At 27.5% G+C, this 18135-nt stretch overlaps 1 protein-coding gene across 2 annotated transcripts; it reads right to left on the reverse strand.

The window, feature by feature from the left end:
• Positions 1–387: 387 nt before the first annotated feature.
• On the reverse strand, positions 388–13392 carry LOC126903079 (uncharacterized). Of its 2 annotated transcripts, XM_050681047.1 has the most exons (6): positions 13189–13388; positions 9326–9463; positions 7618–7656; positions 7319–7357; positions 1923–2060; positions 388–586 (listed from the first exon to the last, which is right to left on the reverse strand). In XM_050681047.1, exons 1-6 carry the CDS (start codon positions 13304–13306, stop codon positions 516–518), a joined length of 543 nt encoding a protein of 180 aa, XP_050537004.1. In that variant the 5' UTR covers positions 13307–13388; the 3' UTR covers positions 388–515. The 2 variants fall into 2 exon arrangements, with proteins under 2 accessions (XP_050537004.1, XP_050537010.1); XM_050681053.1 differs by lacking the exon at positions 9326–9463 and having other exon boundaries at positions 13189–13392.
• Between the last annotated feature and the right edge of the window lie 4743 nt (positions 13393–18135).

An 18135-nucleotide genomic window follows, 5' to 3' on the forward strand; every position in this document is an offset into this window, starting at 1 on the left:
AATCGGTCCACCGAGAGCTGAGAAAAGTAATGACTGACACAAAAAACCAGATTAAAAAAAAAATAAACACATCATGGTAAAATAAATACCTTCTTACCTTCGCATCGAAGCTAAAAGTAATTAATAACTGATAATTCGAGAACTATAGGATACTAAAATAATGCTTAGCATTATTTTTATTCTAAGAGAAATAGAGTGGCTAGATTTAAAATTATTATTTGGAAACTAGTGTTATTGAACCTTTTTAGCCACTCCTATAATGCCTACTTAAACATATTTTATGTGAAAAGAATTTAATTTTTATTAAATATTCAATATTCAGTACATTTTTTATTTTTTCTCTTTAATTTTATACCTTTGTTATGATAAAAATGGAGAGAATCAGAATTATTTTAATTTTAACGAACTTTAATTTGATTTATTTGAAATTTTAATGTTGGCAAAAATTTATTACATTCTTAACAAAAATAATAAATTAAGCAAATATTTTATATATAATGATGTTAAAAAAGTAATTATTCGTTGTCAATTATTTTTGGATTGTTATTATCTTTCGTGATATTATCATCAATTTCTGATAGTTTTTCTAAAACAAAAAAAATAATTAAAATTATCATTATGAAAAATATTTATGTTAAATTAGTTAGATAAAATAATAAAAAACTGATTTGCAGGCCTCCCTACATTACTTAATATATTTATAATAGAAATAGATCTTGTAAAAGTTCAAATATATCTAGAAAGTTCATTGAGGGATTATGTTAACGTAAATCTCATAATTATTCTGTACCTTTAAGTGATTTTTTTTTTATTAGATAATGTTATACTTAAGAAAATGACTAGTTCATAATAACTTTTAGACTAATATTTCAGAATTTTTTTACAAATGTAGGAGCAAGGCCGGATTTACCCAAAAACTTAAAAACTTGTATTTCCTAATGTATAATGTATAGTTATTTTAAAAGTATTTAAAAGTCAACGTAAAAAAATTATGTATTGAAATTTTGCAGTTTAAATAATTTAATCATAATTATTATGATGATAAAAAAATCAATTGTGTATAAATTATAAATATTGAATAATAATAAAAAATAATAATTATATTTTTATTCTGTTAATAAACGGTTAATTTAGTAAATACAGTTGTCAACTTATTAATGTAAACAACAAAAATTTGCACCGTTATAAAAAATAAGAATCATAAATTAATAATAGGTATGACGTTTCCTTGATTTGGTTGCTCGACACAATTTATACGATCGCCATCGCCGATTATTATTTTAGATAATGTATACCGTCGTGCCGTAACTACCCTCCCCAATCACATTATATATACATATATATATATATATTGTAGAATATATTCCGTGCTATTTTTATAACTTTACAATAACGAGCAACTAATTTACCAAAATAACTACATTAATTCTAGTAGATGGAAAATTAAATTCACAGAAAGGATTTATATCTAAAAAAAATCAAAAGTTTTGCCGGCCACAGCGCCTCTTCAAGTTGTGGCACCCCTGGGCTATTGCCTAGTTAGCCTAGTCCTAAATCCAGCCCTGTGTAGGAGGAGGAGTGAAGCAGAGAAATATTCAGTGACAAAAATTGTAACACCCACGCATCACCTCCAGCCATATGAATAAATTTTGGTACAAAAGTTTTTTTGATTAGTTAGTTTGATCATTCTCTAATAAGTAAGCTAGTAAACTACGTATGCTCCTATTTACAAAAATAAAGTTACTACCCATATGCCCTAAGGCATAATGGATGAACATAAAAAATACTTCATTATTCACAAATTGAGCTTAATATATAACTTAAAAAAACCAAAAAACTTCCTAAAACTATTTTTATTTTCAATTAATAAAGTTGTTTACGATAACAGAAATAATCTGTATATAAATATTATGAAATTATACCTTCATTGACACAATATTCAAAAAAATCCTTGTAAGATACACTGTCCTCAAGTCCTACCATCCAATTTTCAAAAGTTGATTTCATATTTGATTCGTTATCGTTGTTCAAATCACACACAGTTTCTATTATAGCTGGTTCTATAAATTTATTTAAAGTTATGTATTTATTGATAATTTTTAGCATAGACATAACTAAAAAAAATGTTCAAAATAACTTCTAAGCTGTTGGGTACTTTTATGTTAGCTTTGATTTTAAAATATTTTATTTAAAAATTTACATTTTAATTTGAAAATATATTTTTTCTATTCTAATCAATGAAAAAATAATGCAAGAACTTTACTAAATAAAATAAAGCAAGAGTGTAATTTAAAAAAAAAAAACAACGGTAGCACAGTGGGGTCGAGGCACAGTGTGGATGAGGCATAGATGGGACAAGTATAGATGATATCTGACAGTGATTAAAATCACTGTCGTAAGAAACGCTTCGATGCAAATCTGTAGATAGTGTTTCATTTAGAGAAATTGGTGGATTATTCCAAAAGCAACATTAACTCTTATTACTTTGATTATATCCTGATTAGTAGGTCTTTGATTTTAAAATATAATATATGAATAAATACTAAATATAATTATTAAATTTAGTATGAAATTGATGTTCAATAATTTAGTATTGCAATTTATACGGAGAAATTATAAAAATAATAAAGTAGCTGTATATTATTTTGAATACGGTAGCCATTTGCGCATAGAAGAAAGGTCGTCGGGACAAATCTTTTTTTTTTCATTTTATAGTACATGAAATAAGCTTTAATTTGGTATATGTTTAAAGGACGCAGTATTTCCGGAACATTTTCAAAAATTAAGTTGAAAAAGTTAGTTTTTGTAAGAAAGGTGCTATTTTAAATCCCCCCCCCTATGAGCAGGTTAAGTGTTAGATTTTCAAAAAAATGATATCAAATAAAAGGGAAATATCTAAGGTTTTAGTATAAAAAAGAGTTATGTTGATTCGTTTATTTTTGAAAAAGTTATGGAAGTTTTAAGAAAAAAAGTGAAAAAAATGACAAAATTTACCGATTTTTAAATTTGTAATTTTTTTGTATATTTCCCCTATTTGCGGGGAACGAGGGAAATTTTTTCAATTTTTAAGGGTAATGTCTTCAACTAGATACGATTTGTGATCTTTTGAAGTATTATTGAAAGAAATTGGTCCAGTGAGAGCTGAGAAAAAGTGGCAACAGGCATAAAAAAAAAAAAAACACATCATAGTAAAATTCGCATCGAAGCTAAAATAAATTTATTATTTATTAACATAAGAATATTTAAGTTCTGGCTCAACAGTATTCAGACATTCGTACTTAAATGACTATATTTCCAAAGCTATCAAAAGAAATCAGAATATGTGTTACACTTTTAGAATCGGTATCACTAGAGGAGTACCTCTAGTATATTTTTTGTAGGTAGGATAATATCAAATTTTATAGGTTATAAAAACTATAAAAATATATGATTCATATCTGGGTCAAGACTATTTATAAGAATGTAAACAATTTTATAAAGAAAACTCTATAGTATTATAAAATTTGAATTATCAGATTAATGACAGTAGTTTTGTCTTAATATTCTTAATGTATGAATTAGTAACATGTTACTATCTCTTAAAAACTATAAAAACATATTTTCTCTCTTAATTAACCCTTGCTTAAGAATCTGATTACTGTCATTATAAACAACTTTAAACCTTCCATACTTTAACAACAAAATAGAAGTTATAGATGAGAGAATATAATGTATTATAACACTTCGAAAATGATTTTGCATAAGTTTGTGTTGAATACATTAACTTTTTGTTAATCTTCTTCTTACTCGCCTTAATCCCAACTACTTGAGGTCGAACAACCTTATCCCAAACTTCCACTTGACACGATCTCCTACATCATCTACACTCACATCAGCTGTCCTCAAATCGCATTCAATAGCATTCCTCAATCTCTTTATTGGTCTTCCTCTAACTCTTGTTTCTTCAACATTCATTTCTATAACTGTTCTTACAGCTTCCGATTCTTCTCTCCTCATAACATGACCAAACCATCTAAGTCCATTTTCTCTCATCTTATTCACGATTGACACTACACGTATACTCCCTTTTATATGCCCACTATAAAACCTCTCTCGGTACTCTATCATACGCTTTCTTCAAATCTATAAATACCATACACAACTATTTCTTCTTTTCCCTAAACTTTTCTATAAGTTGCCTCAAATAAAATGCTGGCTTCATTGTTGACTTACCAGGCATAAATCCAAACTGGTTTTTAGATACCGATGTCTCATTTCTTATTATCTTATCTATTACCTTTTTCCAAATTTGCATACTGTGACTCATAAGCTTTATGCCTTTACAATTTTCACACTTCTATATGTCTCCCTTACCTTTAAATATCGGCACTACAGCACTATTCCATTCATTTGGTATTATCCCTTTTAATAAGATTTTATTTAAAAGATCCTTCAACCACCTTATACCAACACCATCTAATATTTTCCATACTTTTACTAGCAATTAATTTGGTCCTACTGCTTTATTCTTTTTCACTGATGTCACAGCCTCCCATACCTCTTTCTCACTAATTAAATTTACCAGTTCCTCATTCCACGAGATATCCTCTAATGTCTCTTTTGGGTACTCTTCATTTAATAATTTTCCAAAATACTCTCTCCACCTTTTTTCACATCATCATCACTCGAGAGTACTTTATTATCAACGCTTTTTATATACCTCATATAATGATAATCTTTAGACCTTTTCTCTCTTATCTTTGCAAGTCTATAGATTTCTTACTCGCCTTCCTTTGTTCCTAGCCTATCGTACAACTCAATATACCTCTTTAACTTGGCCTTACTTATTGTACACTTGTCTTTTATGCACAAGCGTTTATACTCCATCCAGTCTTATCTCCTTTTGCACTTATACTTTGAATTGCTTTTTCTTACTTTCTATAATTTTTTGAACGTCCTCGTCCCACCGCCAGGTTTCCTTGTTTCCTGGCATTCTACTCCTTCTCTCACCAACAATCTCCTTTACAGTATTCTTGACAACACTAGCAAATTTATTCCACACAATTTTGCAATTATTTACTCACTTTACTCTCTCTCTCTCTCTTTCACTTTTTGTTAATATGAAATTATTATTTTTTAATTCATTTTTATTGAATAGAGTCTAAATAATCTATGAAGTTATTATTAATAAGTCGATATTTTTGCTTCGATGCGAACTTGAGAATGTATTGGTTTTACTATGATGTGTTTTTTTTTGTGTCTGTTACCACTTTTTCTTAACTGTCACTGTACCGATTTGTTTCAACGATACTTCATAAGACCATAAATCGTATTTAGACGAAGACATTACCTTCATAAATTGAAAAAAATTTCCCTCAGTCTCCATAAATGGAGGAAACCTCAAAAAAATTTCAAATTTTAAAATCACTTATTTTTCAAAATTTTTACAATTTTTTTTACTCAAAACTGCCATAATTTTTTTTAAAATATCCAATTTATTATAATTTTTATTATTCATATCTTTACCTATCATTTGGTGTATTTTTTTTATAGATCTGACCCTTTACCTGCCCACAGTGGGGATGACAACATTTTTACAAAAAATTAACTTTTTCAACTTAACTTATGAAAGTGTTCTGAAAAGTCTGACACGTTTATATATACCTTAAATTAAAGCTAATGTAATATACTTTATTATATATGAATCGAAGCGTTTTTTATGATAGTGATTTTAATCATTGTCAAATATCATTATACTTGAGCCATCTATGCCACATCACCACTATGCCGCGACACAACTGTGATGGTTTTTTTTTTTTTGTAATCATTATAATCATTCAAGTTTTTTTTTGAATTCCTGAAAATCTTTATTCATAAACTAACATACAAGTACTTGCACAATATTGCAATACCTTGGTAAATTTTGCATTGCTTCAAACATAACTGCGTTATTAAACAAATGTGGAGTACTTCCACTGCACATGGTGGGATACATATTATATTAATATATGATAGCTTTTATACAATGCATTGTTTTGTGATTTTTTATTAAAGCAATGATAATTTTGTTTTTAAAAATATATTTACTTATAATTAATTGATAAAATATATGTTGAAAGAAAAATATTATTTAAAACAGTAGTGAGAATTTGCTTGCACTGAACAAATTGTTTTTTTTTAACCAACTAGATAACTGTATTTATTAAATATTTTTTGTACGATAAATCAAGTCCGTAGGTCAGCTAGTTGTGCAACCCACTAGATTGTAGTTTTGATTTATATCAGCTTACGCACGCTAGAGAAACGGTTGAGAGGAGTTGTAAGGTGGTTGCTGGTTATACATCTAGATATCACAGTTCCCCAGAAAGATTCAGAACACATAGCGAAAAATAATATTGGATGTCGTTTGAGAACCCAATCAATTGATCTAAATAAAATGCTAAAACATTTTATTAGTGATAACTTGTTGACGACCAGTTTTGTATTAATATTACTTTTTAAGTTAATTTAATGTTTAGTTATAGACAAGCAGGGTGCTTAACATAAAAGAATTACTATCTATGTGCTATGGTAAAAATAATGCATCCTTTAACATTAACATTTCGCACTATCACATTCGCAGGGTTGTTATGTGTTTAATACCCCTATGAATAGTCCTAACGTAATGTACTATATAATAAAGCTATTTTTATTCATAATAAACACCAAAAATTGTAAAATTTACATTGGACTCATGAAATATTTTAGATGGAATAAACAGTTGTTTTTTAAACACCCTACAGATATGTACAGCCACAATAATTTGTATAATATTAACATAAATAAGGTAACTTTGTGTCAACATTGTATGTACATGAATATGGAGAAATAATAAAGATTTAATCCTACTCAATATTTATAGTTATCCATATATGGATTGGCTATCAGTTCCACTCGTGATCTGTACAAATTACAGCCAGAATAATATATATAATATTAACTTAAATTAGGTAACTATGTGTCGGCATTGTATGTACTTGAATATGGAGAAATAATAAAGATTTAATCCTACTCAATATTTATAGTTATCCATATTCCATAGTTCCACTCGTTATCTGCAAAACACAAAAACCATAGGACGCACTTTAACCGTAAAATATACACGGAAAACACAAATATAACCATGTTGTTGACGCCTCAATTAACTTCACTGCACTAATTAACAAAATACGATATAGTGTCGTCAAAACTACAACACACCTGTTAATTTAATCTCTAATATACGATTAGAGTAAATTGATTCATTAATGTAAATGTTTAATGAAAAATTGTTTTTAAAGTTTATAAAAAAGTTAGTTACCTTCTACTGAAGAATCATGCGGCTTGACAATTTTTTTTGCTAAATTAAAAATTAAAAATTAATTGATACTTGATTAACTATAATAAGAAAAACTACAGTATCTTTTTTTATTTCTAAATAGATTTTTAGTAGAAGATACCGTGACATAAAAAAGTTATGTTTTACGGTACATTATAAATAGCTGATTCATTTTTCTTTTTTGTTAACTTAAAAAAAATTTTTTAGTTAATCAAGCTTAATTATTTTGTTTTTAAATAGTTAGATAAAATAGTTAAATTTTAAAATAGAAATTTAGTTACATTTTAATGAAGATTCCAATTTTTTTTTTTTTTCGTATTCTAAAACAAAAATTCATTATTATTAATGCTAAATTATTAAATTACATAATTAGGGAGAATTGATATGTTATATATAAAGTTTTACAGGAGGATTTTAAAACTACAAATATTACTTTCCAAATTAAACAAAAAAGTAATGATCTCAAATTAGCTATTAGTTTAATCATATTACTCAAAATTATGAGCAATGAATGAAGCTGAGAAGGTATTTATTTTACTTTTATGTGTTTTTTATGTCTGTCGCCACTTTCTTAGCAATAATTGGACTGATTTCTTTCAACAATATGTTAAAAGATCACAGATCGTATCGAGTTAAAAAATTGAAAAATATATCCCTCAAACTTTACAATTAATTTTTTTGGTCCTTTAAAGTTGATTTTTTTGAAATTTTATAGTTTAAAAATTTGAACATTTAAACACTATTTTAGCTTAACTTGTTAGTTTAGATTTGATATCATTAAATAGAAAATTTTAGGAGAATTAAAAAAATTGTATTTGAGCTATGATGCGAAGCTGAGAATGTATTGGTTTTAATAAGATGTGTTTATTTATTTATTTATTTTTTTTGTGTCTGTTACCACTTTTTCTCAGCTCTCACCGAACCTATTTCTTTCAATGATACGTCAAAAGATCACAAATCGTATCTAATCGAACACATTACCCTCAAAAATTGAAAAAATTTCCCTCGTTTCCCGTAAATGGGGGAAACCTCCAAAAAAATTACAAATTTAAAAATCGTTTATTTTTACATTTTTTAAATTTGTTTTACTTAAAACTGCCATAACTTTTTCAAAATTGAACAAATCAATATAATTTTATTTTATATAGATGTGTAATATCAATACCTTTCGTTTGGTATATTTTTTTTATAAATTTCACCCTAAACCTGCCCGGGTAGGATTTAAAATGACAACTTTTTCAGCTTGACTTTTGAAAATGTTCCGGAAAGTCCGGAAACTTTTATATATATCTTAAATTAAAGCTAATGTAATGTTTTATTATGAAAAAAAAAATTTCGGACTTTATTTTGTCTTCACGGTGAAAATGGCTACCAAATGCTATTATTGTGTGAAAATTCTCAATTTTTTTTTTAAATTTTATCTTTATAATGCTATAACTTATTGAAAAGTGTATAGATCAACATAATTTTTTTATGAGAAATAATATTTTTTAATAATACCTTTTTTATTCGACATACTTTATCTTAATCAGGTTAATAATAAGGAAGTATCAGCTCATGTAGCTTTTGGAATAATCCAACAATTTTTTAAAATTAAATACTATCTAAAGATTTGCATCGAAGCGTTTTTTTTGGATAGTGATTTTAATCAATGTCAGATATCTTTATACTTGATCCAACTATGCCACGTCACCACTGTGCCGCGACCCCCCTGTGCAGTGTTTTTTAGATTGATTTGTGATTAGGAAATTATAAAATTACTATTAATAGTAAATTTATGAGAAAAGCTCAAAATTTCGTTAAAATTACTATTTACTATTAGTCATTTCTAAGTAACTCTTGGTGTTCATGCTACAATTGAAATATTCAGAACTTAATTAGTTTAATAATTATTCTATAATCGTTTATACTGATATACTGTACATAATACATTCTACTTGTTACGTATTTTTAATATTTTAATTGTTAAGATTCACTTGAAAAACTTACCCATTTTAACACATACTGGACAAAAACCTATTTTAATTATTTTACTGTTAACTCTACAATCGTGACAATGTGGAGTTCTACATTTATAACAAAGGGTCAATGCTAAATTTTTGTTACACCTCGCACATATAATATCCTCTGAAATAGAAAAAAACTAATAAATAAAAATCAGTGCGTGTTACGAGTACGCGCGGATGAAGTGTAACTTCTTTTGTTATGAAGATATTACGTAAAAATTACATTAATTGTGGTTTTAAAAATTTTTTTAACACAATCAATATTATTTGAAATTAATTTATTTAACACATTTTAAATAAAATTACTTTAATTTTCGAAAAAACACTGCTAAATTATAATATAAAATATACTTTACAGCCGACTATGGCCGACCGGGACGCTCAATAATTTGTTTTTTTTTTGTACCATCAAAAAAAAGGTTCACTTTAATAACCATTAAAAAATATTTAATTCAGCTTTTGAAACTCGATTTACGTATAAATTGAAATGAAATAAATATTTATTATCATTGTTATATATTATTATCATTAAAATAACATTATACTATTATTAGAAACATTTAATCATTTTTTCGTTAACTATTTATTAATTTATTGGTTTTCAGTGTGTATTAAAAGAGCGACCAATTAATTTCTTTGGCACATAAAAAAAAGTCTAGGATGATTACAGATTCTGGAGGACGAACTAGTCATAGAGATATAATCTATAAAGGATGACTTTTATATCATATAGAATAAATATAATATTAACATTTTTTTTTGTTTTCTTTAGTTACACATTATTCTTGGATTATTAACTATGAGATACTTTTTAATTTCATCCCTTATGCCTTGTAAGGGTGTTAAATTTATTTTTTGTAATGGAAAGACATATTTTGAATTTAATAAAATGTTGCTTGAAGTGTTTAAGGATGTATCCAAATTTTACATTTGAGTTCTGACGTTTCGGACTTATTGCAGAGTCCATCTTCTAGTGATGGTTGCTAGTCAGTGGCTGCAACTATACTGATACTGTTATCATGGATACATCCTTAAGCATTTCAAGCAACAAGACAATACATGAAAGCTGTAATACATTTAATAAAATGTTTCAATTTTATATTAAATGACATTTGAATTTTTAATAAAATTTTATTATTTTATAAGATATAAATATTTAAAATTTAAAATGTTTGAGTTAATATACATGTATAATACATAAGAGATTATTACAGGTAGCTAATTGTTTTTTTATGACATCACTGTCACAGACACGGAGTGTTTATTGTCAATCAGATTTGATATCATTAAATAGAAAATTTTAGGAGAATTTAAAAAATTGTAATTTTTAGATTGATTAGGAAATTATATAATTACTATTAACAATAAATTTATAAGAAAAACTCAAAATTTCGTTAAAAGCACTATTTTTTTTTAATTTTATTGTAATAAATAATTTAAATAGAAGTGTTGGTAATCATTAGTCTTAGTAACTCTTGGCATATAAAAAGATGCTATAATTGAAATATTTACGAGTTACGAGGGAAAGTAAAGATACAAGCCCCCCACGGCCACAGTGAATTTTTTTTTTTTGAGCATTGGTACTACTGCAATTTTCAGTGATATGTTGCGAACAAGCTTAGACCAGAACGGTTTTAGTACGTTACATTCTTTGTCCGTGAGAGGTTTTCACGTGTGATCCGTTTTCTCGCTCAAGAAGGAGTCATTCCCACTGAAATTCATCGTCGACTTGTCAAGGCATATGAACCAAATGTTATGAATTGCCAAATCGTCACCAAAAGGGTACGAGAATTTCGAGAAGGAAGAAAGAGTGTGCACGATGAGGAAAGAAGCGGCCGGCTGTCTTTGATGACCGACAATTTCATCCAAAATGTCGAAGAATTCATCCGTGAAGATCGTCGTTTGACTCTCGACGAACTTCTAGAGAAGTGTCCACGTGTTTCTCGATCTGAATGAAGTAATCTCGAATCGATTTTATTACATGAAACTGAGTGCTCGTTGGGTCCCAAAAATGCTCACAGAAGAACACAAACAGAAGAGGATTGAGGCAAGAAAAATGTTTTTGGAACGTCATGACGAACAAGGAGAGGAATTCTTAGACAATATAGTGACAGGGGATGAAACTTGGATTTTCTACACGACGCCAGAAACTAAGAGACAATCGATGCAGTGGCGCCATACACATTCTCCCAGCGCCAAAAAATTCCAAACAACTCCCTCATTTCAGAAAGTCATGGCATCCGTTTTTTGGGACAGGAAGGGGGTATCCTAGTCAATTACATGATCCGTGGCACTACCATTATTGCACAAGCATATTGTGAAACCCTTAAAAAATTAAGAAGTGCCATAAAGAACAAAAGACGGGAATGCTGGCAAAAGAAGTATCTTCTTCACGATAACGTTCGCCCCCATACTGCTTGAACAACGCAAGAATTACTGCAGAAATTTGGTTGGGACATTTTGTTCCATTCACCTCACAGTCCTGACTTGGTCCCCAGTGATTACCATCTCTTCACCAAGTTGAAGGAAGCTTTAGGAGAGAAAAGATTCGACGATGATGAGGACTTCAAACAATACACGACCACATGGATACAGGAAGTGGCGCGAACGGAATACAGCGCCGGCATGCAAAAACTCATCCCAAGTTATCATAAGGGTTTGGAACTTAATGGCGAATAAGTCGAAAAATAATTGGATATAAACCTTTAATGCTATGTAATTTTTTTAAAATAAAATGGTTTTGTGTATTTTTGGTAAGCCTTGTATCTTCACTTTCTGGACGTCCCACGTGTATCCTACAGTTCCTATTTTTAATTATGATTTCGTTCGCTGTTGTGTTTTGAATTTTATTTTAACCTATATTTTTTTATATGTTAATACTCGTTTTTAAATAATTATTAATAATATCAAAAATTAGTGGTAACGAAAAAAATTATTTGCAGCTTTGAAATCAGCGCGAAAAATGGGTTTAGAAAATTATATTTTTGACTCTGATTAAAATTCCTTGTAGATATTTTATACATAACTAATAACAAAGTATCTTCTGAAAAGTTTTGTATCAAGCTCTTCAATTTTTATACACGTTTTCCATAAAAGTGACAACTACTTTATATTTTTCTATTAATTTTTCTGTAATAATTACAATACTAAATTATAAAATATCAATTTCATATTGTGTTGTATTGCTATAATAAATATTTATTCATATATTATACTTATAAATCAAAGATCTGTTAATTAGGAATAATGAAGGAAACATGAGTTAATTTTGCTTTTGGAATAATCCTTCAATTTCTTAAAATTCAACACTATCTACAGATTTCTTATGATAGTGATTTTAATCACTGTCAGATATGATCTATACTTGTCCCAACTATGCCACGTCGACAATGTGCTGCGAACCCACTGTGCTATCATTTTTTATATTTTTTACGGTAAAATAATAGCATAAAATTTAAATTTTGTTTACAGAAATAAAAATAATCATTTTATGGTTTTTTTTTCAAGTTTTAAACATAATTTACAATTTCATTGAATTTCATGTAAATTTAACCCATTTATTTTTTACAGTAAAAATACATCTTTAAATATCATAATTAAAATAATTATAACACTGTTTATAATAGATTTATTAAACATATACATGAATATATATATAATGTTCAGTTAGTAAAGAAACTGGTCAATTGTTACAAACAATGAGAACGATAATAACCCGTTTCTTTATTTACTGAACACACTAAATATTAAAATATGTTTTAACATGTTTTGATAAAACATAAATATATAAGAAAAGTAAAAATAACAAAGAACATATTAGTAAATTTATTTTAAATATTAACCTACCTTTATCTTTTAATTTTTTAGGTACAGTTTTGTTTTCATTTATGAGTGCATTCATAACACTCACTAGTGTAAGCAATGTGAAACAAAAATAATTTAATTTCACAAAATGTAGACCCATATTCAATCACAATTTGAAATTGAATTAACTTAAATAATTAAATTGCATCTTTACAATTGGGCCTTTTAAGCAAAAATTAACACTCATTCTAATTTTATTGAATAAACATATTTTTCTAAATGTTATTTCTTTATGTAGATTAAATAATTGTCATATCGTAATAAATTAAGTTATAATAATAACTATTCAGGCGTGATCTATTATTACTAAAAGATATTAAATACTTTTTAAATAAGACTTTAGTACGAAAATTGATATATATTTATTTTACATAAAATAGGAACAAATTTGGCAACAAATTAGTACGTAAATCATAATAAATAAATCCACAAAAATTACGATCATTAGTGTACAAGTAAACGTTATAAACAAAAACATTATTAAAAAAGTTAATAATTTATCTCAAATGGGATTCACCAAATATACATATAACATATTACATATTAAATATAATGACTAATAAATTTAAATAAATTATAAACCGGCTCCAAACTGTTGCCTTCAAGAGGTAATGGACATAATAACCTTATAGCAGGTGGAAACTCGCCGGGTTGGTTCGGATTTTTGCTGACTTTGCCACGTTGCTATCGTCACAGTATAATTCCATCACAAGCCCAACTTGCTATTATAGTGCTGGTAAATTTGTCTCTTTTACCAAATAGTTCCAATTTGTAACTTAGGCCCTTTCGTGTTAGCCAATTTGGTTCTCTCATATATATATATGCCGTTAGGGGAACAATCAACTGGGGTATCTTTTCAGAGGGATCTAATTATTTTGATAAATTAATTATTTTTGATCTTACCTACTATGAAATATCGATAAAAAATCTTAAAAAAAAAAAAAATACTTCTTTTTCATAAACAGCAATTATAGATATTGTCTCATATATTTTAAGGGAATAAAAAAAAACATTAGTCTCTAGATAGGCCAGTCAACAAAGGAAAAATGGCGGAAAAAATTCCCAACCAATTTTTTTATTTTTTTAAGTTGAATTAAAATATGTATAATGACATACTAATAGTCCTCATCGATTGGACTTTAGCTTTTTTTTTTAGAGCCTCGCAAAAGTTAAAAAATATGAACTTTTTTAATTTTCTCAAAAAATATTTAACTTACAAAAAAAAGTTTCGTACAAAAGTTGTTTAAAAGACAACTATAAACAAAAAAGATATCTTATATTTTTCCATTTAAACAAATATTTTTCGAGTTACATTACATTTAATATGAGTACTAAAATTTATTTTCGATTTTTTTCCATTTTATGATTACTTTATCATATTATTCATACATCAGACATAATGATAAGAGTACTAAAATTTTCAATTTTTTTTATATTTGTTATTCATTGTCCTTCTCCAAATTTTGATCGAATAAATCTTCAACAAAAGTACAGTCTTCTTCATCTTCAATCTCTATTCCTACTGAATTTTTACACCATTGACCTTTGCAATATTCACATATAATAGAACATATAAGTCCAGTTTTTCGGCAGCCACAATTTTCACCACAACTTTTGGCACAACTGCATGATATGCTTTTAGTATTTGGTCGGTCAATGTTGTAACTGGGGACAAAATATTATTTTGAAAAAACCATCCCTACTTTTCAGGATTTTTTTTGCGACCCAGCCATAACTGCACTTGTAAATAAACTCAGTAAGAGTGTTGTCTTGCTATATCTTCTGTCGAAGGGAGTAAAGCAAGATTTGTTTTATTTTTCGTTGCAAATTTTGTGAATAAATTAAAACGATGTTTATTCGAAGATTTTTCATTTTCAGATGCTCTATATAAATATAACAAGCACTGAATACCATTTTGAGCTATTTCATCATGAGATGAATTAGGTCTATTAAAAATTGAAATAATTGAATTTATGTCCTCTCGTTTTTCTAAAATTTGAACACATTTTTTTTTCCTTTTTGAAATAAGGCTGATGTTGTTTCACATCCACTTATTTCATGATAAAATAGTATTTTATTGTTCAATGAAGGATTATTTTTTTGTATAAATTCAGTACTAAACATTTTTTTTTCTTCATTGCCGAAGCTTAATTTAAAAAAAATATATTATTTTCACTAGGAGTTAAAACGATGAGGAGTACTAATAACTCAACATCTTCACCAACCACGATAACTTTAGGATGATAACTAGTCACATTAATTGCAGTGTTAACAATTAATATGTCAGCATCATCATTTGCTATTTTAACAACAAATTAATTGCATACTAATTTAGTTTTAAGCATTTCAATAAATCGAATTTTATTATTATCATTTGATAAAAAGTTATCCTTTAAAACATAAACAACCATATGGCTTTCAAAAAATACATCAGCACATTTTTTATTTAACCTTCGACGTTGTCGCTTTGAACTTTTTATACTTCTTACATTATTCTGATAACTATCAAACACAACAATTACATCAGCACCAAAGTTTTTTTTTTAATAAGTAACATAAGATTCACAAATTAATTCAATTGTTTGATACATTTGCCAAATAACTTTATGGAGGAAAAATTCTCCATCAATTACATACTTTCTATATATAAACTTTCTAAAGGTATGTACTGTAAAATATCATATAAGGCAGATTTTTTTGTTTTTCTAAGACCGTTTTCATCAAATAATGCCAAAGGGAAAGGTGCGAGTTCAAATTGAAGATATGACAAAAGGTCTTCATCACTTTTTTTTTTAAATAGCGATTCGTTGAAATAGTAGCAATACCAGAAGTTATTGAAGCTAGAGTTATAACTTTATTTGAACTTTTAAGTTTTATATCATGAAATATATTACCCACCATTGAGTTAACTAAAACAAGACCAATTTCATACGCTTTATGGCAATTTACTTTATCATTACCAGAAATTCCGGTGGCAATTGACATAATTGTTGCTCTTCGCTTGTACTGGAAGAAAGATTTACAAAATTTTCAATGTTAGCACATATATTATTTAAAAGAGGCATACTCAAAATCCATTTATTTATTACGCAATTCTTCATACCTCTACCATGTGTTAGACTACAAGCTGTTTTCATTGTCCGCATAAGAGTTTGTTCAATCGTCATATCTGTCTATATACCAGACCAAGTTTTATCTACGCGACGAATAGTAAAGTAACTTTTATTTACAAACTTTGAATATTCTGCAGTATTCATTTTATTCTCTAATGTAAGCATATCTTGTAAATACATATAAGTAGCCTTAGCGTATGGAGTATGACAGCATTCATGAAAATAAGGAAGCATGTCTCTACAACAAGTTAAATGTAGAAACCAGTCACCTAATTTTTCGGCTTGAATAAACTTTTTCATTAATGTAACCATTTCAAAATATTTTATCCATAACGCAGCTGTTGGACTTAGATTTTTAATTAAACTAACTTCGGTTATAAATTTATTAGTTATAGAAATAAAAGTTATATCTTCATTTATTTTTTCCATACTTGTGGGATCCACAAAGTAATTATTAAAGTACTCTTGAACTTTAACTCACTCATCTTCAGTTAGATCAATTCTTTCAAAAATAAGTTTTGACAAAGCTAAATGCGTTAATGAATGCGCTCGGATAGATGTCAGATAGTAGTTTTTCTACAGAATTTGGTGTATATATAGTGTTTAACATTTCCTGAAGTCCACTATTTGACATTATATACCCAATACAGCCCATAAAAGTCATCAGTAAATGAAAGCCCCCGCATTGAACAATGACGTTTGAAAGTTCTTTACGTTAAGTATGAATTATATCTCTTGCTTTAATATACAATGGCAAATCAAAAGTAACAAATGTAGTTTTTTGATTGATTTAATTTGATTTTTTTACTGCAAAATGGAGTACTGTTGAAATTGCATCATAACTATGAGCTGGTAAATTTACAAATAGTAAAAAAGTTATTTGTGAGAGTGAATAGTCTATAGGCGAAATTTGACTTACATTTTCCATATAGCCATTCCAACTACTCAAATTTTTAATTTTTATATATTTTCCACAGGCCCAGAAAACATCAATAGGTTGTAGGTATTTTGTAGTTTTTAAAAATGTAACCAATTAGTTGAGATCTCGAATTTCAACATTTTTTAATCCACTTTCAACTTGTTTTTCATAATAAAAAATAGGTACTTGACCATACTTGCTTATTTCATTTGAAGATGGAAGTTTTTGTAACTAGGAGTATAGGTTCATTAGGAATAACTGATGTTGCTGGTGTAGAACAGCATATACCACCCATTATATGAATAGTATTTAAACCATCAATAGTACATGAGTTAAAATCAGCATTGTCAAATACGAATTGGCTGAAAGAGTTTTCAAAAATATTAGTTTGTGGATAAACTAAACAAGACGATTCAAATTTAATAATATCGTGGTAAGTTGAGGTTTGGTTTCGAAAAATATTTGTTTAAATGAAAAAATATAAGATACCTTTTTTGTTTAAAGTTGTCTTTTAAACAACTTTTGTACAAAACTTTTTTTTGTAAGTTAAATATTTTTTGAGAAAATTAAAAAAGCTCATATTTTTTAACTTTTGCGAGGCTCTAAAAAAAAAAGCTAAAGTCCAATCGATGAGGACTTTTAGTATGTCATTATGTATATCTTAATTCAACTTTTAAAAAAAAAAATTTCGTTGGGAATTTTTTCCGCCATTCGCCAAAATTACTTTTCCGTTGACTGGCCTAAGAAGTCAAACTCCAAATACGTAACTTATTTAATTATAAAAATTGTTTCTAATTATTAGTTAACGTTATTGCAGGGATAATTTTTTTTTTATTAGCTTCGATGCGAAGCTGAGAAGGTATTGGTTTTACTAAGATGTGTTTTTTTTTTTTTTTT

This window comes from Daktulosphaira vitifoliae, unplaced genomic scaffold (genome assembly GCF_025091365.1).
Source record: "Daktulosphaira vitifoliae isolate Bord-2020 unplaced genomic scaffold, ASM2509136v1 Scaffold_1, whole genome shotgun sequence".
Lineage (NCBI taxonomy): Eukaryota > Metazoa > Arthropoda > Insecta > Hemiptera > Phylloxeridae > Daktulosphaira > Daktulosphaira vitifoliae.